This window comes from Tauraco erythrolophus, chromosome 18 (assembly GCF_009769465.1).
Source record: "Tauraco erythrolophus isolate bTauEry1 chromosome 18, bTauEry1.pri, whole genome shotgun sequence".
Taxonomy (NCBI): Eukaryota; Metazoa; Chordata; class Aves; order Musophagiformes; family Musophagidae; genus Tauraco; species Tauraco erythrolophus.
Genome location: NC_141482.1, coordinates 15,572,546 through 15,594,913, shown reverse-complemented (window position 1 = coordinate 15,594,913; position 22,368 = coordinate 15,572,546). Strand labels below are relative to the sequence as shown.

The 22,368-nt window shown below is 56.5% G+C and overlaps 2 protein-coding genes across 3 annotated transcripts; one reads left to right on the top strand and one right to left on the bottom strand.

The window, feature by feature from the left end:
- Positions 1-763: 763 nt before the first annotated feature.
- Positions 764-7,985, top strand: SRMS (src-related kinase lacking C-terminal regulatory tyrosine and N-terminal myristylation sites). Of its 2 annotated transcripts, none has more exons than XM_086622711.1 (8): positions 764-1,116; positions 3,237-3,358; positions 4,459-4,625; positions 5,543-5,681; positions 6,158-6,316; positions 6,900-7,081; positions 7,255-7,411; positions 7,792-7,985. In XM_086622711.1, the coding sequence occupies exons 1-8, from the start codon at positions 764-766 to the stop codon at positions 7,983-7,985; spliced, it is 1,473 nt and encodes a 490-aa protein (XP_086478837.1). The 2 variants fall into 2 exon arrangements, with proteins under 2 accessions (XP_086478837.1, XP_086478836.1); XM_086622710.1 differs by having other exon boundaries at positions 6,158-6,320; positions 6,841-7,081.
- A 5,162-nt stretch (positions 7,986-13,147) lies between these two features.
- On the bottom strand, positions 13,148-16,162 carry PPDPF (pancreatic progenitor cell differentiation and proliferation factor). Its single transcript, XM_086623035.1, has 5 exons — positions 16,129-16,162; positions 14,881-14,970; positions 13,971-14,048; positions 13,705-13,801; positions 13,148-13,488 (listed from the first exon to the last, which is right to left on the bottom strand). Exons 2-5 carry the CDS (start codon positions 14,933-14,935, stop codon positions 13,377-13,379), a joined length of 342 nt encoding a protein of 113 aa, XP_086479161.1. The 5' UTR covers positions 14,936-14,970; positions 16,129-16,162; the 3' UTR covers positions 13,148-13,376.
- Positions 16,163-22,368: the final 6,206 nt, after the last annotated feature.

Sequence of the window (22,368 nt, the reverse complement as noted above, 5' to 3'; positions counted from 1 at the left end):
TGGTGGATGCTCCATCCCTGGAGACGTTCAAGGCCAGGTTGGACGAGGCCCTGAGCAACCTGATCTAGTTGGAGATATCCCTGTTCCTTGCAGGGGGGTTGGACTAGATGGCCTTTGAAGGTCCCTTCCAGCCCTAACCATTCTATGATTCTATGATTCTATGATTATAAATCCCACAATATCCACCCAGCAAATATCCGAACCATTTTGGGTCTCTTCTAAGGTTATTTGCTTAATTCTGTTTTAGCTCTCACACGTTTGTGGATGCAATTGTTTTCCTATGTAAAAAAAAAAAAAAAAATACTCTCCCACACAAGTGAGATCAAGACCATTAACTGGAGTCAGCCACTTGTCACAAGAGCTGCTTGAAGAAGAGAGCTGTGTGTACTGGTGCTCTGGTAACAAGCAGGAGAGCACACCTTAAAATAATAATTAAAAAAAAAAAAAAAAGCCGTTCTCCTTCTTCGAGAGCAGTGAGCCCGGCTCCAGCTGTGCCCGACTCCCAGATGTGCCCGCGGGTCTGAGCGTGGGACTCCCGCCTGCAGACTCGTCCCACCTGCAGACTCGTCCCACCAGATCAACCAGTTTCACTTTCAGAAATAGGAAGTGCTCCGGGAAGGGCGCCGAGCGCCCAGACGCGCGCGAGGGACGCGGGACGGCGGCATGAGCTGCCCGGCCAGCGGCATGAGCCCGGGGTCGCCCCTTCCTCCGGCCTCGAGAAGCACGGTGGCATAGACCACCGCATCCCCCGCACCCACCGGCGATGGAGCAGTTTGTCCGGAAGCGTTTGACCTTCCTGACGTCCTTCTGGAACAAGCTCCGACCCCGCTCCGTGCAGGAGAGCTGCTCGCTGGGGTATCTTGGTTCCGATTCCATTTCGCTGCACTCGGAGCACTCCGTTTCCTTCATCCCCAAGTCCTCTCTCTTTATCGCTTTATACGCTTTCACAGCCCGGAGCGCGGAGGAGCTGAGCGTAAGCGCAGGGGACAAACTGCGCGTCCTCCGAGAAGAAGGAGACTATGTCTTAGCACGGCGGCTGCTGGGGGAGCCGGCCACGGGCTACGTCCCTGCTGCCTACGTGGCCAACCTCTGCCAGGGCACCTCCGCTCACCGCCCGTAAGTATCCCGGGCTCTGGGCTCACAGGGGGATGGAGGCTGGACCAGGGGACCTTCTGTCCTGTGAGCATCCCTGCTGTGGAGCTCCTGAAGCTCCCAGCACTGGGGTGGAGGTGGTCAGCTGGGGGATGCACTGGAGGCTGGACCAGGGGACCTTCTGTCCTGTGAGCATCCCTGCTGTGGAGCTCCTGAAGCTCCCAGCACTGGGGTGGAGGTGTTCAGCTGGGGGATGCACTGGGGGGGCGGAGATGGTGGTCCTGCTTCCCAGGTGCATCACCCTCGCATAGGATGAGGTGGCTCCGGGCTGGGACACGGTGCCGTGGGGTGCACGGGTACAGCTACAGTGCTCAGTAAACAGGCTCCTGCTTTTTCCAGCTCCTCTTGCTCCTTGTTAAAGGGGAGGCAGCAGGGAGGGAGGGAGCTGGGGATGCTCATACCTGAGCCCTGCTGGGTCCAAAGAACCCGGGAGCATGGGGAGAGGCAGTTTGGGTTGGGACCTGCCAGGGAAGCCTGGAGCTGTGTAGGGTCAAACCGTGCTGCTGCTGCTGCCATCCAACTCCTGCTCACTTGGGGCTGGGGGCTCCCTGCCTCCCGGTGCCTCTCCCACCCGACAGGGAGCTGGGGTTGGTGTCTCAGCCCTCTCTCAGCTGGGGAAAGCCCAGGCTCATCGTTGCATAAGGCAGCCTGGTCCTGACACGCCGGGCAAAGCGCCCCAGGACACTGCTGCTCCCTTGGTGCCAGGCCCTGAGTCACGGCGAGCGATGGGGATCGCACGGACACGGCGGGTGAAACCGCCCCGCAGGCTCCCCCGGCGCTTGCCCTGTGCTGCCAGGGCACAGGGGTGAAGGGAAGGAGCAGGGAGAGCCTGGGAAGGGGCCTCGAAGTGCAGGGGCAGCGACTGCAGCGATGGGAGAGACCCTCCCTCCCACCCTTCCCTGCACATGCTTTGGAGAAAGGTGAATCCAGCCCAGTCTGGACTGGGTGGGACCACAGCGGAGAGGACCATGGGGTCCCCTCGCTGCTGTTGCACAGAACAGCTACAGCTGAGCGTGTGTGTGTGTGCCCAGCTCGTGCCCAGCCCCATCCCGAGGACGAGGCGAGGGGTCCCAGCGGTGCGGGAGGGCGGCTGGCAGCCGGAGCGCGCCGGGAGCGCGCAGACTGTGCGGAGCCGCAGGTCGGAGCTGGGCGGTAATTTGTTCGGCTGTGTAACCCCGTCACGTATCATTTCCTGCACGGCTGATTCTCAGAAGCTGGTGATCGCAGGTCATGATGAAACCTTCAGCTCCTCACGTCCCGGCTGTAGTAGCTGGAGGAAGAAGCCTCTTCCCCACGCTCCCACGCGTCCCGCAGAGCCGGGACCCAGCCAGCCGACCTGCTGCTGGAGATTTGGTGAAGGATCTCAGCACTGATGGGACACGGAAGAGGGGTTTGGCCAGGTCCTCCCTCCTGGGTGGGTGCTGCCGATGTCCTCAACCAGCGCTGCCATGTCTGGAGCAGCAAAGGGTAAATCCCAGGGGTGTTTTCATTGCTGTGAGAGGAGTTGTGGATGCCCCATCCCTGGAAGTGTTCAAGGCCAGGTTGGATGGGGTTTGGGCAACCTGGTGTAGTGGAAGGTGTTCCTGCCCATGGCAGGGGGGTTGGAACTAGATGGTCTTTGAGGTCCCTTCCAACCCAAACCATTCTAGGATTCTATGATTTGCTTGCGGGCTCTGAAAGCTGGTTGTCACCATGAGCTGCAGGTCAAGAAGCGCAAAGTGATCTCGTGCCTGTAGCTGCTGCTCTCGCAGCAGGACACATGGGTGCCACCCCACCAGAGCACCTTCCAGCCAGCACCGGGTGGTCGCAGGCTGCTCACCTCCCCGCTGCACCGAGCCACGGCTGTAAACCTCCTGACTTTGGGACGGAGCTGAGACCTGGCCAGCTCGATGCAGCGGTGACCAGAGGAAATGGTTTGCAGTCAGCGAGTTGCAATAAAATGCACCGGGGCTGAGCGAAGGGTGGGAGGCAGCTGCTCCCCCCTCCCTGGCTCAGAAGGCGCAGGAGCCCCTGGGCTGGATGCGGCCCCATCCGTGCACCATCTCCTGGCACAGCACTGACCCCTCTGCTCTGCCCCCCCCCAGCTGGTACTTCAGCAAGATCAGCCGGAACGAAGCCGAGCAGCTTCTCCTCTCGCCTCCCAACCGGCACGGCTCCTTCCTCGTCCGGGACAGCGAGAGCAGCAAGGGCGAGTACTCTCTCTCAGGTAATTTTGTGGCAATTATCCGGAGAAAATGAGCAGAGGGAAAGGAACCAGGCTGTTCCTTAGGGGCAGCTCCCAGCTTGGATAGCGCAGGGTGAAAAACAAGGAAAGATGTTTAAAGCTTTTTGAAGCAAATTGGCTGTTTTGCAAAAGAATGGGGAAAGCTAATAGATGCGGGTATGGATTTCGGAATTAGTGTGGCAGAGGAAAGGACGTTGCTCCCATCCAGGGTATTAAAGCCATAAACAATTCACAGCAGCTTAATGATGGTTTTGTAGCACCAACTCCCAGGATTTCATTCCAGTGGCTTTGGCCATATCAAGGTTGTTTAAAAACACGCCGCGGCTCCGGGCTGCCAGGGCCTGGGCTGCTCCCACCTACCGAAATCTGAATTCTGGGAGTTTTGGACCAGGCAGCGCCGTCATGATCTGGTCCCATCCACTTTAAAAAAAAAACAAACACCAAACTCAAGAAATTCTCGGCAAAACTCACATCCCACCCGTTGGCCCCCCCAGGCTGCAGCGTGCCTGCGGGATGTCCATCCACCACTGCATCACCCACCTCGAGCTCCGCTGCTCTCCAAGCAGCCTGTTTGTGCAGGGAATTATCCCCACTAATAAAGCATCGCCTCACTGGTGCAACGAGCCCAGCTTGCCCATGGCCAGGAGTCTTCTGAGCCAGGGGGTGGGAGAAAGGAAGAAATTTTTTTACATTGAGGGTGGTGAGGCACTGGCACAGGTTGCCCAGAGAAGCTGTGGCTGCCTTATCCCTGGAAGTGTTCCAGGCCAGTTGGATGAGGCTTTGGGCAACCTGGTGTAGTGGAGGGTGTCCCTGCCCATGGCAGCGGGGTTGGAACTGGATGATCTGTGAGGTCCCTTCCAACCCAAACCATTCTATGATTCCATGGCCAGAAGCCTTCTGAGCCAGGAGGTGGGAGCAAAAGGGATGGTGGGGAGCAGGTTGTAATACCCCAGGGATGAGTCACGTTGCTTTAGGGTGAATTAATAGACCTGGAAAGGAAAGAGGGCGAGAGTCAGGAGGGAGGTGGGAAGGAGCCAGGATTGCACGAGCTGAGTTTTCCCCGTCCCTGGGCTTCCCCGCAGTGCGCAACCAGGCGAAGGTCAGCCACTTCCGAATCTGCAAGAGCCCCGGGGGCAGCCTCTACATCCAGAAGGGCCATCCCTTCCCCGACATGGAGGAGCTCCTCGCCTTCTACACCCAGCACTGGAAGGTCATCCAGAGCCCCTTGCTGCAGCCCTGCAGCCCCGCGGTGCGTACGGAGACAGCTGGGGAGGAAAAACGAAAAGAGAAATTGGGGAAAAATAGAAATAATTACTCTATCTATTTGGGATTGGAGCTTGATTAAGTGAAATTTAAAAGACACCATCAGCAGAGCTGCCAGCTTCATATTTTTCAGCCGTGTTAAGGCCGGGCATGGCATTTATATGTATTTTTGGCCGGCCAAAATGCACAGGCTTTTCTGAAATGTCTTCTCCATCTCAAAGACAAGAAACCACGTTGTTACAAATCCCTTTGATACCGAGTCTGGAAATACCTGTGCTTCCAATTTTTTTCCTAGACTATAATAAGACCACATTGCTTTTATATGGTTTTCATGCCCATTAACGTGGCACTCATACATCCAATTAGAGTATTAATCCCAAATTGCCGACTCATTTCCTGATTAGAATTCCATTCACCGATTATGACTTGGAGATAACAATTAAACATGAATAATTCGAGAGTGAAATTGAAAGTGTAAGATAAAAGAAATGCTTAATGAGCTGAAGTCTAAATCAGCCATAATATGCAATAATATTCATTTAATAATTTTTATTTATTGGTAGAAATGGAGAAAAGCACCTTGGAGGTCTGATGAGGAGAGAATTATGACTTGAATTCCCAATATTTCATGTAGTCTCTGATAATCTTCCCTCTTTCATACGTTGGCTCCCAGCAGAGGTCATGCAGTGGATGCTCCTCATGCTTTGTGTCCCCAAGGAGCATTTAGTGGATGGAAAAGCAATGCCCAGGCTGCATCACCAGTACAATGCAGGTGGTGGAGCACCATGTCCTGCTCACTCCCCTGTGGCCACCGGGCCTTGGTGGGCACCAAGAGCTGGTGCAGTATCCACCACCAGGTCCTGTCTGGCCAGCTGGTCCAAATGTGCAATGTCTATTTTCTAGACTCCCCCCGAGAGGGATGGCTGGGAGCGCCCACGCTGGGAGTTCACCCTGCGGAGGAAGCTGGGTGAGGGCTACTTCGGAGAGGTGTGGGAAGGACTGTGGAGGAACACAGTGCCAGTGGCCATCAAGATCATAAAAGGTAGGTGGAAGAGCAGATGTTAATGGCCTACTGGGTCTCTTGTTCACTGCCACATCGTTCACCCCCTTTTGTTGCCTAGTCCTCTTGGTCACTGGGTCTGTCTTGTCAAGCAAACTGTGGTAGGACCTGGGAAGTAGACACTTGACTTCTTCTGTGGACTCACCTAAGCTCAGGCTTCACCTTTATAAAATGACTCCGTCCAGTGAGTTTGTGATAAGTCACGTCAAGTCGATAAATGAGTTTGTGATAAGTCAAGTCCTGATGAGACTGTGATCCTGAAAATGGGATCCAAAGCCCCATGGAAAACATCTCTTGGGATTTTGGATCTGAGACAGAGGGCGTGCAGACATGAGCTTTGAGAGCAGAGGTGGGCTTTGAGGAGAAAAAAGATCCTCATCCCAGTTTTGGAGGTGCTGAGCTCCCAAAGTCCATGTGAGAAAGTAGCTCACAACAGCCATGGTGGCTTTCTCTCCCAGCTGACATGAAGGCAGAAGACTTCACCAAAGAGATTCAGAACCTGAAGCGCCTGAAGCATGAGAAGCTGATCCAGCTGCACGCCGTCTGCTCACTGGACGAGCCCGTGTATATCATCACTGAGCTCATGCGGAAAGGCAACCTCCACAGCTACCTCAACAGTGAGTGCTGGTGCTGGCACTGTGGGGAGTGGGCTCCTGGGGCAGTGCTGCTCTGCAGATGCTTTCCATGCCCCGGAATGGCCCCAGGAACCCAAATGAGGACCCTAAGAGGGAGTGAGCCTGGTTTCCATCCTGCTTAGATCAGTGGTAATGCAGAGCAATCCATGGGTGTTTGGTGGAGACCGTCTTGGGTGAACCCAAGACCCAAAGACGTAGTCTGGCATGATCTTTTTGGTGTCCATATGGATTGGGGTCCATAACAGTCCCTGAGAGCCCAACAGTGCTGGTAGAGAGATTTGCATGGCAGGTCACCTTTAGCTTTGAAAGAGCCATGGACGTCCATGTCCTTTTTGCAGCACAGGGCACTCTTCAGAGCGCACCCCAGTCCCGTTCCTGAGGAGCACATGGCTGTGCTGAACTTCCCACATGGCACAGCCAGGACGGTTAGAGCAGGACCTCAAATTTTAGGTTTTACATCTTCCCCTAGTCCCATGTTGCCAGTGCAGGGTCTCCTTCCAAACCAGAACACCCAAAATAGACATTGCTAGATTGCTCCCAACGCTTGGTTGGTCTGGGTCAACAGGTCCTGAAGGGAAGTCCCTGGCCACCTCCCACCTGCTCAACATCGCCTGCCAAGTGGCGGATGGGATGAGGTACCTGGAGGAGAAGCACATTGTCCACCGGGACCTGGCAGCCAGAAACATCCTGGTGGGAGAGGAACTCACCTGCAAAATCGCCGATTTTGGACTTGCCCGGCTCCTCAAGGTTGGTCAGTGGGATGCTGTGGTCCATCCTGTCTCTCCAGGCCACCAAGCTGCCTCCTGCTGCTGCTGTCCCCCTCCGTCCCCTTTCCCAGCCTTCAGCCCCAGCAAAGCCCCAAAAGCAGCGGCTGTGTTCGTCACACCACCCCTCATGACCCATCTCCCATTGCTTTTCAGGATGACATTTATTCCACCAGCAGCAGCACCAAAATCCCGGTGAAGTGGACAGCCCCGGAGGCAGCCAACTACCGCACCTACTCCCTCAAGTCCGATGTCTGGTCCTACGGCATTCTGCTCTATGAAGTCTTCACGTATGGGCAGATCCCATACGAAGGTAAGGCTACCAGTCCCCCCAGTGCCACTCCATCCACATGCCGGGCAGCTCGCCCATGGTCCCCAAAAGCCAACATGTCATGAATTGTCATATTGTCCCTTCCACATGGATGTGGAAGCACCTCTAAGAGCATGAGCAAGTTATTGTCTGCTTTGGGGATGGCTTAGAGGGATTTTCAGTGCTTGCAGAGTGGGTGCGGGAGCTGGGGTCAGAAGGTGGTATGGGCTGGATGATCTCCCACTGCCTCTACTCTACCAGCCTCATGGCAGAGAGACACCATTTCACAGCAGCACCAGTTGACACCTTGGCCCATTGCAGGTCTGCCTTCAGAGCATCCTTCAGGTGCATTAGATTGAGGGGTATCTTCTCCTTCCTTGCAGGAATGACGAACCAAGAAACCGTACGGCAAATCACCAGGGGCTACCGCCTTCCCCGGCCCAGCTCCTGCCCCCCCGAGATCTACAGCATCATGCTGGAGTGCTGGAGCGGCAACACGGAGGAGCGTCCCACCTTCCTGGCTCTGCGGGAGAAGCTGGGCTTCATCTACAGACGGCTGCTCACCTCCCTCTCCTGAGGGACCCCTTTGCACCACCCTTCCTGCACAAGCCCCTCCAGGCCAGCTCTTGCCAAGTGGCTCCTTCCTTCTGGTTTGCCCTCTGATGAGGCTCCGAGGAAAGCACATCCCCCCAAAAAAACAGTCCCGTGGCCCCTCTCGTTAGGACGCAGGAAGGCGGCCAAGGGAAAGAGCAATGAGCCATGGAGAACTCGTTGTCGATGCTTGGCTGTGTAGCAGCCTGGAGAAGCCCCCATGGCAGTGAAGGCATCACCCAGAGCTGACATCTTCACCCCGTCGGGCAGGCGGGAGGTCCCTGCCGCTCCCCGCGCCAGCGTGGAGGTTTGCACGTTGTGTTCCGTTGGGGCTCCGCTTGGTTTTTCTTGTAGCGTGTGTCCGGTGTGTTTCTCAATAAACGTGTGCGCATCCACCGCGGGGGTCCTCGCAGGGCACCGCTGGGCACGCTGCCCTCACCACGCTGCTCCTCTCCTGCCCAGGAAGCGATGGTTTGCAGCCAGTCCTGCCCTTGCAACCACAGCTATAACCATTTTCATGGCTCTTTGGGCTCCCTTCACCCGGGTGTGCTTTACACCGTGTGCCCCTGCCACCCCTTTCCCAGGCAGCTGCCCTGCTTGCCCTGAGGACCCTCCTGCCCGGGCTGCTCTACTCTGGCTCCTTGTCTCCCATCATGTGGTTATTCCAAGAAAAACGTAGGTCTGGGTTCAAATATTTAACGCCTGCTTAGCCCTGGCGCAGGCAGTGCTCTTAAAACACGCTTCACCCCGCTTCGCTCGTCGGCACAGCCACGGTGCAAAGCCAAGAGATGCTGCCACCACCCCCAGCTCCTCGCCGAGCCCGTCCCACCGCTGGGGTACGGCGGCACAGGAGGACCTTGAGCCTCTTGTCCTCCCCCAGCTGCGGGGAGCGTTTGCTCTGGCCAAGCAAGGCTGGGTTGGATGGGGCTTTGAGCTACTCGATTGAGTGGAAGGTGTCCCCATGGCAGGGGGGTTGGAACTAGATGGTCTTTGAGGTCCCTTCCAACCCAAACCATTCTATGATTATATTCTATCTTTTGCCCCCCCCGTGCACGCTCCCAGAGGCCGGGCTGTCCTTGGCAGCCATGGCAGCACTCCCAGAACAGGAGCAGTGCCGAGGCCCCGGGCTGGGGCAGGCAGCCTCCGTGGGGGCTGCTGGAGCACCAGCACGCTCGGTGCACTGGTGGCAGGGACCACGTGCTGTGGGTGAGAGGCAGCCAGGGCTGCCTGGTTTTAGGTTTCCTCCCAACAAGCCCATTTTGCCTGGTTGCAGGAGAAGGAGGTGGCAGGTAGGACTGAAACAGCAGCAAGGGTGGAAGAGAGAAAAAAGTTTCTGCAGCGCTCGCCCTGAGCAGCATCCGTGCTGTGAAAACAGAGCAGAAACGAGTCCGGCTGTTAACTGGGCAAGTGTCCGTGCACCAGGGGTCTGGAAAGGGGAGCGGGGAATGTGATTTAGGGGTGTGATGAATTCTGACCCGGCCACGCTTCCTCTGAAGCCCCAAAACCTTCATCTTGCAAAGTGCTTCACATCCCGCTCAGAGCCCCGAGCAGCACGGATGCGGCGCGCAGCCCACGGCCCCTCCGAGCAGCAGCTCAGGACCCAAGCCGTGCCCGGCACCCGAGGGATTTATTTCACGCCACGAAAGGGCTGGGACACGCGTGGCACGGGCATGGCAGGGCTGTTGCAGCAAAAGAAAAGATTTTAAATTTGCGAGTCTGGCTGCCACCAGATGGAGCTAAAAATTGAGGAGGGTGAGCGTGGGGTGGGGTGGTGGGGCCACAGCTCGCCCTGCTGCAGCCGTGCCATGATGGGGGGCACACATGGGGACACACAGGGACACACGGGGACACGGGCCAAGCCAGCACAGTCCACAGCAGCTTTTCCTTCCTCCTCCGCAGCGGCATTGAAAGCCGGTCTGGTGCTCGGGTTCACCCCCCCAGCACGGTCCGCTGGGCATTTCTCTGTGTCATTATTCGCTTTCTAAAAGTAAATGGTGTTGCTGGTGGGGGGGGGAACCCAGCTTTTCTCACCTTCTCCCAGAATCTCAGCCTGGGCTGAGCACTGCAGCTCATCCCCAAAATCAGGCCCGCTACGGGGACAGGGCTCTTCCCAAAATCCATCCTGCAAAAGCCGAGCTGCTGGGGCCCCAGCCCTTCCCGAGCCCCCCGGGGTGGGCACAGCAGAGGCTGCTGTTGAAGGCATTGCCCAGCTCTGCTTTCAGCCTGGCACGTGCCCGGTTTGCACTTCAACTTGACCAAAACCAGCCTCAGGCTGACGTGATGTATTATTTGAGCTGCACAGTTCGTTTCTATTTCTAAGGTCCCACGTTGGCCTTTGAAGGGTGAAGGGGAAGCAAAACTGCTGGAGTTAAAAAAAAAACAACAAACAACCAAATTCCCTGATTCCCCGACGACGAGAGGCGGGCGATGAAGGAAACCTTTCTTTCTGGAGAGCTCCTCCGAGGGCAGCGGGGCGGCTCGAGGGCTGCTGCAAGGGCCGAGTGCCAGCCCAAAGCACCCACTGGTTTTTGCCCAAACACGTGAGTTCATCAACAGCCAAAACACGGCACCTCGGCAGTGGGGGGGTGCAGAGGAGGGGATGCCCGTCCCGTGGGGGTCTGTGCCATGGGTGGTGGGTGCTTACCCCCCAATAGCAAGCCCAATGAAGAGGGGGGATGCTTAGGGAGGGGTATGGTATATTAAGAGCTCCTTTGCGTGTCTCGTCTGCTGCCCAATGGGCACCACAATGACCCAAGACATGGGAAATCAGCTGGAAATAGCAGTGGGGGATGGAGAGAGCACAAAAATAAACACGCTTGGCTGTCAGATGCTTTTCCTAAACGCAGCCGAGTGCTACAGCAGAGCAAGAAAGGCCCCACAAACACCAGGCACCCAAAGCCACCAAGGTGCTGCCAAGGTCTTTGCTCCTGGCAGTGCCACGAAGCTGCCCTGGAGCACAGTCTTGGAGGAGACTGGGCTCTCCCTGTTTTTTCCCCTTTTTCCACCCCAGCAGAGCAGCAGCCCAAGTCTGTGAGACTTTACAGATGTCCAGAAAAATCTCCTTTAATTCAGCAGGGCTTTTGCAGACAGTTTTGCTCCGCTGGGCAGTGAGCCGCTGGCGTCGGGGCAGTCACTGCGTGATGCTGCAGCCCTGGCTGTAAACCCGACCTGCCTTGCAGCAATGTGGGAAAAAGTTCAACCTCCACGCAGCGTCCAAAAAGGGGCTGGAGGAGCATCGATGTGCTGGTGGCATTGCAGTGGACAGCTGGAGCAGCTCACCCAGAGCTGGGTCAGTTCGAGGAAGGTCCCCAGCTGAAAACCAGGGACACCAGCATCGGTGCCTTTGCTCTGCCACGGCCTCCCCCGGGTGCCCGGGGACAGTTGCTGGGTTTGACTCTCCGCGATCACAAGACCAACAAGCAAATATGACAATATTGACTTTACCTTTGTGTGTCCACACTTTAATCTGCAGCCCATGAGGCTGGAGGCTTGGAAAAAAATCCCCAAATCTGGGGCTTTTGCTGGGAACCAGCAGCAGATGAGACCCTGCTGCTCCCCCGAGGCATCCTGCTGCTCCCCCAGCAGCCAAAGGCATTTGCCTGGGCATGGGAAGACCCTGGAGCAGCACTTGCTGGTATGAGCTGGTGCCACTGTCACCCTTCTCAGCCCCCCAGCCAGGCTGTAAGCCTCTTATCTTACTCAGAAAGGATTTTTTTTTTTCCTAGATTTTCCTGTAAATTATTTACTGTGTAAATTTAAAGGCTGCTGCGTGCCTCGTGCGATACACACAGGTGCAGTGCCTCTGGCAGTGCCCAGCACCATCGCTTTGTTCCCCGGCTGGAAGTCACCTCGGATCAGCCGTGGGGTGATGCTGTGCTGCCATGGACATGGATGTCACCCACGAGGTGCTGGCAGCCTCAGGGGTCCAAACCATGTGCCCGAGGCTGCTGGCCTGCACAGCCATCCCCTTCGGATGCCCACGCTTACACTGGAGGGGTGGAGGTCCCAGCGCTGCCCCGGCCCCTCCTAGGACAGGGGACACCCAGATGCTCTGCCCTGGGGACAAGGACCACTGCCCGGAGACGCAGAGCTCAGGGCAAAGCTTACACAACATTTTTTTCCTACCAGAAACAAGCAACGGAGCTCGGAGTGACCCTGGATGCCTCCATAGCGCAGACGAAAAGCAGAGCAGCCGCCTCCCCCCGCTGCTCCCTGGGCCGAGCCGCCCGGAGCTGCCCGAACCCGGCTCTGCCCTTCGCCCCTGCCAGCGCCGGGCACGGCGGTACAAAGTCACTGCTCAGGGGTCCCCCGGCTGCCATCGGGGCCACGGAACCAGGAGCACGCAGGGACTGTCCGAGTCTTGTGCTGGGGCTGAAAGCAGACCGGAATGGGAAGATTTGGCATCTTCAAACCCACCCCCGCCAGGGTCTGGTTTGCCACCCCCAGCACCAGGGACCTCGCTCCTGGCACACAGGCACCTGCAACCTGCAGGCTTTTCTCTCGAGCAGCACTGCCCAGCTATCATCAGGCTGATCATGGATGGGCCAAACAGCCAAGTTGACTAATTCAGGGAAAAAATCAGCCAAACCACACTGGGCACACGGGCCAGCCAGGCTCCAGGGCTGCCCAGCCCAGCGCACCCCCTCAGCTGCCATCAGCACCAACAGCTCCAGCCTGACATCAGACACACGAAACGCAAACCCTGAGCAAGCCTTCTCTGTCCCCTTAGTACAGGGGCCTCACTCTGCACCCAAATCCTTGCCCCAACCCCGAACAGACTTGGCTCAGGCTCAGGCACTTGCTCCTACCCCCCGAGGCACCGGAGCAGGGCAGGGTAGCAACGTGCTCGGGCAGCAAAACGAGTTTGGTGCCAGCAGGGACGGGCTGTGCAGCCAAGGAAGAAAGAAAGGACGGGGAGGGGGAAGAATTCACAGCATCGCCACAGCAGAGCCGGATCCTGCTCACGTGCAAAACACACACCAGTGAGTCACGCTGGCATGACCGTGCCATCCCGGCATTGCCAGACCCTGCCGCTGCGGTCGGAGGCTGCGCCGTGTCCTGGTCCAGCCCCACCGACATCTGCAGCACCGCTCTGCCCTCCCGCCCCGGATCAAGAACAACTCACGGGATTTTAAAAGGCTGCTAAAGTTTATTAGTTGCCATTGTAGGAGCACATGAATGAATGTAAATAGAATGTGTCACCGAGTCTGTGCAGAAAGGCCATAGTTACGCTGAGAAAAAGGCTGGTGTGGGGCTCGTTGGGGGGTTGCTGCGCTTGTTTTATTGCCAAGCAGCACCTTTGCCTGGCAGCAGCCTGCCTGCTCTACAGGGGGGAAGGGGCTGTGCCCGCCGGCACGGGGTGCAGCCGCCCACCCGCTCATGCCGAGGGCCCGGAGCTGGGCTCGCTGGCGTGGCGCCTCCGTCCCGCTCCCAGCGCTGCCACCGGGCCACACGCCACTGGTCCTGCCGTCACCTGCAGTGATGCCAAGCTGCAAGACAGGGCGGAGAAAGGGTCAGGCCAACGCCGAGGCGTTGCATCGTCGCCCCGCGTTTATCCTTGCAGCAAAGGAGTGGGTGCCCTGGGCATGAAGATGTCACCCATCTGGTCAGGATGCAGCTCAGGGGATGCAGCGGGGATGGCCCCAACCGCCCCGGGTGCTGCACTGGTGCTCCCGCACGTCGTCTTGTCCAAGAAAAGCACTCACCTCTCCGGGGACTCAGACACGGTCGTCATGGCCGGGTGAGTCGTCTTCCCAAAGAAGAAGCTGGCCCACCAGTGGCCGGGGTCGGACTTAGGCAGACCTGGGGGACAGTGTGTGCCAGGAAAGGGCCAGGTCAGAGTGCCCTGTTGGCCCCACCACCACCCCAGTCTCATCCCAGGAGATGCTGGGTCACATCCCGTAAGATTTGCAGTGGAGGGGCTGGGAGCAGAGTCCCCCCGCGGCCCCGAGCCAGGACGGGTGGCACTCACCCGGGGGGTGGGGGATGACCTCCCCAGAGTACTCGGAGCTGCTGCAGGAGCTGTTGCTGGATGTGGAGCTCAGGCGCCCTGCGGGGAAACCACAGCCATCAGAGCCACCACCGACCCCTGGTCGCACCGGGAAAAGCAGAGCACAGCCTCGGCGTGGCCGTCCCGGGGCTGACATGGCTCAGCATCATCACTGTCTCGCCCCAGTACCTGCCCAGCTTTAGTGCTCAGTCAATAAAAACCACTCGGAAGGGAATACTGGGGAGATCACAAGCCGGCCAACAGCAGGGAGCAGAAAAGCACCCAAAAACACCTCTGTAGGAAAACACTTGCAACCCCAAGGACATTATTTACTGGGTTTGCATCTGTATGCAACACTCGGGAAGCCTTTGCAGGTAACTTGAGGCCAAGGGGATGCAGATTCCTGCATATAATCCACGCAGCTTTAGTCCCACTGCTACGAGCTTGTTACCAGTTTCAGCTCAAGGGGAATGCTTTAATTCCCTCCGGTTTAGGCAATCCATTAAACCAGAAAGTCTCTCCCCTGGAGATACACCAGCAGCTGCTATCGCCCAGACTGGTTTTGCAGCTCATTTCCGCAGCAACAGAGCAAGAAACCGTCACCTGCCCTCATCTACAACCTCAAGTACAAGCGAAGGAGTTTGCAAGACCCATCTTCAGCTGGTGTCACGGGGCAGGGGCTGCGGTGGCCCAAAGGAGGGTCTGAGCAGCAGGAGGGACGGCTGCTGGCTGCCCCCTCCCTTTCTCAACTCTCCTTGGGGCTTTGGCTGAAAGCTCACACCCAAGCTCAGCTCCATCTCTGCTGCAGCCACGTCCCCTCGAGCCTGGCAGAGCTCCCTGCCCACCCCCCCACCACCCCGTGCCCACCCCAGCCCCGTGCCCGCACTCTTACTTCTGTAGTAGTTGTGCGTGGCCACGAGCGAGCCGCTCGATGGGATGGATGCCATGGTTCTCGATCTTGGCTCTTGTGCAGATCTAGAACCTGCGAGCAAAGGGGCAGCTGTGATCGCAGAGGGGCGGCAGCACGGCCCCCCACAGCCCCCACCCACCCGGGGCCTCACCTGCACCCACCCACCAGAAAACTGCAGGAGTTTAAAGGCTACCAGCGTGATTTCCCAAGAGATCCGACACGTGCACCTTTGTGGGTGCAGAGGTTTGCACTAATGGTGCTACACACGGTTTAAATCTGCGGCTGTAGAGCCAAGAGCTACGTACAAAGCCAAAATAATTCCTTCAAAAACGACTGCTTGCACGAAAACTGGCAAACCTGCACAGCACCCAGCCCCGCACGGGTGTTTTGCTTCTTTGCAGAAACCCAGTTCCCCTTGTTGTGTCAACAGTTGGGAGTTACGAAATCTCAGGCAGAGTTGGCGTAGGGAGCGTTTCGCTCCGGGCACACACCGAGGATTTTCGTGCAAGGGGTTCCAGCACCAGCTTGTCCCCAGCAGTGCCTCCGCCACCCCCGAGCCAGGGGGCAAACCTGCCAGCCCTGCACCATCGTGCACAATATATCCCCCCTTCTGCAACATCCACTTCCAGCATGGGCAAGAAAATGGCTCTCTTCCTGGCCCACAACATGCCCAGTTCTGAGCTGGGAAAATATTTTTCTCCTCCTAGTACAGAGCACCCCCTGCTAAGATGCTGACTCTCCCCATCTCCCCCCCAGTCTGATCCTTTCTTGTTCAAGAAAACTCCAAAACGGCTCCAACAGTCCCAGGTGCCGCTTGCCAGCACAAGCCACGGTCCCTGGGCCAGGCAGACACGGGGCCCCATGGCCGTCCGGAGGAACAGCAAACGCACCGACCTGGGCTGCCAGCCAGGCACAGGGGAGGCACACAGCGGGTGCCACTCGGGTGTCCACCTCCTCCCCAGCTCCTGATGAGGCTTTCTCTCGTCTAACAACGCACCCACTCCTTGGGTGTCCTGCTGCAGAATGTCCTCCACGCACCCACGCCCCCGTTAATACAGTAACCCTTAGTGGGGAAACTGAGGCACGGAGCCATCCACCAGAAGTTTCCCCCCAAAGTGACTCGGTGCAGCCTTGCAGCTGACCCCTCCCAAAGCAAACCCTCTACCCTCGAATCGCTACTGGGCGGCCCCGTTTCCTTCCGCCGGGGCTGCACCCCCGGTCGCAGCGCACCTGGGCTGGGCGGCGGGGTCCGGCGGGCACTAGGGCCGCGGGGGGGCCGCTCGGCGGCGGCGCCGCGCGAGGAACGTCCGCTCCGCACGGCCTGAGCCGCGGCGCTGCCGGCCCCGCCCCCCGCCCCGCCCTTATATCCCCTCGGGCCACGCCCCCGCGGGCAGCGCCACCAATCGGGGCGGGGGGCGCGGCAGGCCACGCCCCCTCACGCGGAGGGCGGGGTGTGCGCAGCGCCGCGCACCGGCGGGGCGGGGGCGGCGATCGGCGTTAGCGGCGCCGGGGGAAGCGGCGCGTTGCCGGGATGGTCGCGCTGAACCCTCCGAATAATGGTCAAATAGTACTTGGAGTTTGGAGCGAGGAGATTTTAAAAAGATTTTTTCACTCCGAGGGTGGCGAGGCACTGGCACAGGTTGCCCAGAGAAGCTGTGGCTGCCCCATCCCTGGAAGCGTTCAAGGCCAGGTTGGATGAGGCTTTGGGCAACCTGGTGTAGTGGAGGGTGTCCCTGCCCATGGCAGGGGGCTGGAACTTGTTGATCTTTGAGGTCCCTTCCAACCCAAACCATTCTGTGATTCTATGAAATAAATACGGATTTGAAAGGATTCTGAGCTGGCCAGGCTGTTGCCGTTTGGGGGGAGAAGACTTTATATAGAGGAAGAAAGCCTGCAGCAAGGTCTGAGTACACCCCCCCAAAATGCAGCCGCTCAGTGTTTGGGCACCGGTACGATCCTGTGTAAACGCTGGCACTGCAGGCGCGAGTCCTGGCGAGCCTGGGCAGCGCCGTATCCCCGTGAGAGAAACACGCAAACCTCCCCGAAAATTGCATCTGCGTGGAATGGAAATGCGGCTGAGAACACAAAAGGTGAATCCACTTCTCATAGAATCACAGAATCATGGAATGGTTTGGGCTGGAAGGGAGCACTCGCTCCCAGCACAGCAGAAATCCAGACTGGAGCTCTCTCTAGTGCTGCAGGGCCCGATCCTGCAGCACTGAGGGTTTTGCTTAATTCTCCCTCTGTTGAGGACCTCTTGCTGCAGAGGAGGCAGTGGGATTGACCAGTGCTTAGCTCTCCCCTCTGCTCCTCCTTGCATTTTCCCGGCTGGGGTGCTCAGTGCCAAGTTTGGGATTCGGGCAGCGTCTGCCCAGCGCAGGCGGCTGCTGCCACCTACGGATAAAATATAAGCAAAATGTTCACCCCAAATGCTACATCAGGGCCGCCCTATCCTCCCTGTCCCAAGATTTTGCAGCCAGCTGAGGTCAGAGCAAACCAAACCCATGGTCGTGTTGCGGTCCAACACCGATGCCCGGGCATCTTCCCCTGCCTGCACAGGTTTAAATTGGAAAAGGGGATGTTCTGGAAACGCAAGGAGTGACTTTCCTTAAGTGCAACACATGAGCAGTGTATTTTACCTGTTGGCTGGGAATCATGCTCTGTCTTTCTGGGATACATGGAGCAAAGTGACCCAGGTGCCACATTGGCAGGAGGATAAGCCAAAGTCAGAGCAGGGCACGCACCACTGTCCCCGTGGTGATGGGAGCAGCTCTGCTGTCCTCATGTGCACTCTGTGCCAAGGGGTGCAGGGATCCAGGGCTGATTTCCCAAAGGGCACAGGGAATTGGCATCAGGGCCCTCCCAAAAATCTGAGTCTCATCTGCAAATATGCACATTGTGGAGAGAATTGGGTAGAAAGTCACAAACTGCCTGACTTGCCTATGCAAAAGGGATGTCTCCAGTTTGGAAAAAGGGGTGGAGAGAGATGACTGCTGCTTGCTGTAATCCAGACGCTTTAGGTGAACTCGGTCCCACGAGTTCCTGACTTTTGGCCCATCTATTCCTCTGCAAAAACTGGAAAATCATCTTGCAGAAACCAGCAGCAGCGCTGAGCAGGATCCACCTCTCTGCAGAAAACTCTTAAACCAGCATCTCCTTCGTGGGGTCGGGGGAGATTTCACTACCGTTCAGTGAGTTCGAAACGTATGCGAACAAATTCCTCACTGATATAAATCCTTGGGCTTTGATGGGATTGGTTCAGCAACAAATTTTCTCATTAAGTTCTCTGATCCTTATTTCTCCTTCTGGATGCATCCAAAGCTTACACCATTAGCCAGGTAGCTCCGTGAACAGCCCTTTGACTACAGTGGTCGGAAGATACGGGCAGCCAGGACTCCTCTCACTCAGTGGCTGTGGTTTAATAGGAAAAGCCATCCCCAGGATTAATGCAGCCTTTTTCGAACTCGGAGATGTGCCCGGCTGCCAAAACAAACACATCAATCTGTTGTAGCTTGATACAGCACTAGAATCCCTTTGCTGTAAACCCAACGTGGTCCAGGAGCTCCCTAGCACGCTGCAAACAGAATTAAACCACGGGGCAGAGGGATCTTATCTCACTTGGGTCTGACCTAAATCAGGGTCTGTCCCCTCCGCGGCACACAGGGAGATTTACAGGATCAGCTTCTCGCAGCCCCCGCAGATGTTACATCCAGGCATCAGAAATGCCAGGATGTCCCTGAAGAGAGGCATTTGAAATGGTGTTTTTCTCCTTCCCTGGAGTTAAAAATTATTTCAGAGTTTGGAAATGTCCGTCCTGGCTTGTCCTGGATGGACAGTGGCTCGGACTGAGCAGTTTTGTCCTCTACAGCAGCATCTCAGAGAGCACAAAGAAATAGAGTAGCAATATTAAACTGACAGTGGGGAAGGTGAAGAGCAGTGCAGGAGTTAAAACCTTCAGAAGATTTCCATGTCTAGGTGAGGAGCTGCTGCATTTGACCTGGGGATATGCACCCAAGGGTGTCTTATACCCCCTGGGTGCTGCTGAGCTTGGAGAGGTGGGACGAGGGAGCAGCATCGGAGGGTACCAGAGGAACTGCATCCTGGAGGGATGAGTTTCTGATCATTTTGCAGCTGGGACCCCTGCTTCTCTCTCAACCTGGCTGAATTTGGTCCAAGAGCCTGCAAGCTGCTTGCTGGGGACATAGAGGTTCAGGGTACCTGTGTGTTGTGGTTTCTTAAAGATCAGCCTGGCAGGCTGGGCTGTACCGAAACTCTGTACCCGCACCCACCGTGGCCAGCTGGAGGGTGAAAGGGAGTGGATGGGTCCCTGGGAGCGCGGGGCTCCCAGCTCATCAGCAATTTACACCACATGCTCAGATTTTGCTCCCCTGCGCCGTTGGAACAGGATTCACAGCTTTAGGTGACGCTCACTGGGTCGGGTCATGCAGTCAGGGTGGCTCGATCTTCCCCTGCTCCCCGCGCTGCCCCGCTGGCCCCGGAGCCTGGCACCCCGCGGACATCCCTGCATTGCTTGCCAGGCTAAACGCTAAGCCTTAGCAACATCCACTGCTCCTATGTGGTGTTTTAATAAAGGATGGAGAGTTGTTAAGGCTGGTGAGTTACCATCAGAGGAGGGATTTCACCCCATGCACATGTGATGCCCAGCCGTTATTAAAAAGTGATTAAAGTGAGAAGCTGTTCTGCTGCGCTCCCAGGGGAACGTGGACACCGGGAGCCAACGCGGGAGCCGCCTCGGCACCCACGGCTCCGGAGGCTTTCCACGGCAGAGCTGAGTTTTCGGGGTGGATACCTACCCACACCAGTGATGGGACACGGCTGCCCTATGGTGGGGGTTTTTCCCGGTCTTGCCCCATAACTCAACCGTTTGGTGGACAAGGAGTTTCTGGAGGAGCATCCCCGTGGCACCTCTGGAGCCACGTGCTACCACCCACACCCAGGATGGATGGGGATGATTTTAAAGGCTTTTAAGCATTGTCCCCTCAGCATTGCTGCCTCGGATTGCCTTGGGCACCTGATGGCTGTGGCCACATGGAAACCCCACGGGACAGGTCCCAGCGGTGCAAGCACAATGGTGGGTCCCTGGGTGCAGACCAGCACAGCCCGCCTCACGTAAGGCATGGTGCTGTCCCATCAAGGATGACACCAAACACCATCCCCAGTTGGCTGGGTGGCCAGAGAGCTTGGGCATCTTGTTATCACCTCCAAAGTTTATTTTTAAAACTCTGGCTCCAATTTAAAGGTATCAGCAGCATGTGCTGAGTGCAGGACCTCAAAATACTCCCCTCCTCCTCCTTCCCCTGCCTTTCTGTCCCATCATTTCTGTCTTTCATGTCCCCTCTCCAGGTCTACAGCATGAGCGTGAGCTGAAAAACCCGCTCACATTAAAAGTTTCATGAAATCTCCTCCTGTTTGGTGCCTTGGGCTGGGAGTGCTGCCAGGAAAACACAAAGAGAGAGGCACGACACATCAACGCGGGGGCCTGGAAAGGTTGACCTCAAAGCCAACCCTGCGTAAACATGCTCTAGAAACCTCTAGGAGATGACACGGGGAATCCCATCCCGTCTTAACCCCAGTTCAGATGAGGATTAACTGAAATGGGAATGCCTGCTTTATGTGCACCAGCTTTGATGCGTGAGATTGCCATGGGATGTTGTACAGATGAGGAGGAGATGGCCAACGTCTTGGTGTTTTGAGCTTGACCACTTCCAGCAGATGGTAAACGTTGAAACATGTGAGTGCAAAGCCTCTGCAAAGCCTCCAAAACTGATGTGGAAGGAGCTGAAACCCTGACCATGGGAAGAGGGAAACCTAACAGCATTCCCCCCTTCCATAAAGCTGCCCTTTGGAGGACAACTGCTGCCCTGCACACTCTGATCTGCTTTACTGATGGCTGTTGCATGAGGCCAGCATGAGGCCTTTTAGATATTTTAGATATTTTCGATGTAGATTTTTCAGGAAAATATCTCTAGTGCTTTGCATGGGAAGAAGGAAGAAAAATAGTGATTTATAGCCATTCCTGTGTCCAGCCCCGACTTATCCCTGGTGAGAGCAGGGCTTCTGAGGTGACATCAGGGTGGGCATCCCTCGTGGCTGCTGTCTACTCTGCCCAAACCCCCACCTTCAAAGCAGACCTGATGCATTTTACAGAGACAAACCCACAAGCGCTCTGTTAGCTGAACGCGTTACTCACGGGAAGAAACACCCCCAAGCACGAAGGCAAAATTCCAGCAGGGAGCCCGCGGCGTTCGCATCCCAGATACATACAAATTACCAGCACTGCAGATCACTCGCTCTCCCAGTCATGCCGTGCAGGGCCTCTTTGGGAAAAAAATAATCTCAGTTACTATGTCTGGGCAAACGGAAATTTTAGTACAGTCAGATCCAAACATGGGGGCTGTGGGGCTGGGTGGGGTCGGGGTGATGATGAAGGGGGTAAGAGGGCCAGGCATGTGTGCACCTGCCTGTCTCTTTGGAGAGGGGTTCTGTTTCCTGGAATCATAGAATCATAGAATCATGGAATGGTTAGGGTTGGAAGGGACCTCAAAGATCATCTAGTTCCAGTGACCCCAAATCACTTGGTGATGGTTTTTGGGGCGAGGGAATCAAGCCTAAATAGGATGGGTGGGAATTGTTTCCTGTGGGACCTGAATCTGAAGCCAGACGGATGGAGATGAGGCGCTGAACTTCAACCACCCTCGGATTTTACCTGCTCAGGTCTCTTTTACTTTACATTGCTGAACATTTAAGGACAGATTGCTGTTATTTTCCAGGAGGGAAAACGGTTCCAGCTGAGCGTGACAGTCCAGCTTGATGGTCTGCAGGGACCACACCTGTTCGGTGAAACCCTTTTCTCCAGGCACTGGCCAGACCTGGGCACAGGGCTGTGGCTTTAAACTTCTCGGAGGCTGGGCATAAGGTGGCTTAATGGAGCTGGGATTAGCCAGGTCTGCCAGCCCTCTCCTACTCATGTCCCGTACTATTTATAGTCCAATGGCCCGTCAGGCTCCGTTTCGTTGCAGGGGTAAAGCACAGTGCACTGCCTGGGAAAGGGGTGAGAATTTTTCTTTTCCCTACCTGGGAAAAGAGGTGAAAATTCAAATTCTCTTTACTGGAGAAAGCTGGAGAAAGCAGAGCCCCACCACACACTCGCCTGGCCTGAGCAGCAGAGATTTTTCTGTATTTTTCTGTTATCCCAGACCTGGGATTTACTTCATCCCCATGAAGGCTGAAGTCTTCATTAGCAAACGCAGCCTCTGCCCAGCTGAGGGCAGTCCCCAGGCTGCCTGCAGCACTCCTGTAAAAAAGGGAGATTATTTCTTGGCAAAGCACTAAAATATGGACAGGAAGAACAAGAGATTCATATACCCATCCCTCCTACACATTACCACACTTGGTGTCCATCCCCGCACACCCAGACGCCGCTGCTCCTGTCCCAAAACAAGGCTGAGT

Coding starts and splice junctions, on each gene's coding strand:
- SRMS (XM_086622710.1), top strand. CDS start 764: ATGGAGCAGTTTGTCCGGAAGCGTTTGACCTTCCTGACGTCCTTCTGG. Junction 1,117..3,236: donor GGCACCTCCGCTCACCGCCC/GTAAGTATCCCG, acceptor GCCCCCCCCCAG/CTGGTACTTCAGCAAGATCA. Junction 5,682..6,157: donor GGCCATCAAGATCATAAAAG/GTAGGTGGAAGA, acceptor TTTCTCTCCCAG/CTGACATGAAGGCAGAAGAC.
- PPDPF (XM_086623035.1), bottom strand. CDS start 14,935: ATGGCATCCATCCCATCGAGCGGCTCGCTCGTGGCCACGCACAACTAC. Junction 13,802..13,970: donor GGTCATCCCCCACCCCCCGG/GTGAGTGCCACC, acceptor ACTGTCCCCCAG/GTCTGCCTAAGTCCGACCCC. Junction 13,489..13,704: donor GTGTCTGAGTCCCCGGAGAG/GTGAGTGCTTTT, acceptor CCTGTCTTGCAG/CTTGGCATCACTGCAGGTGA.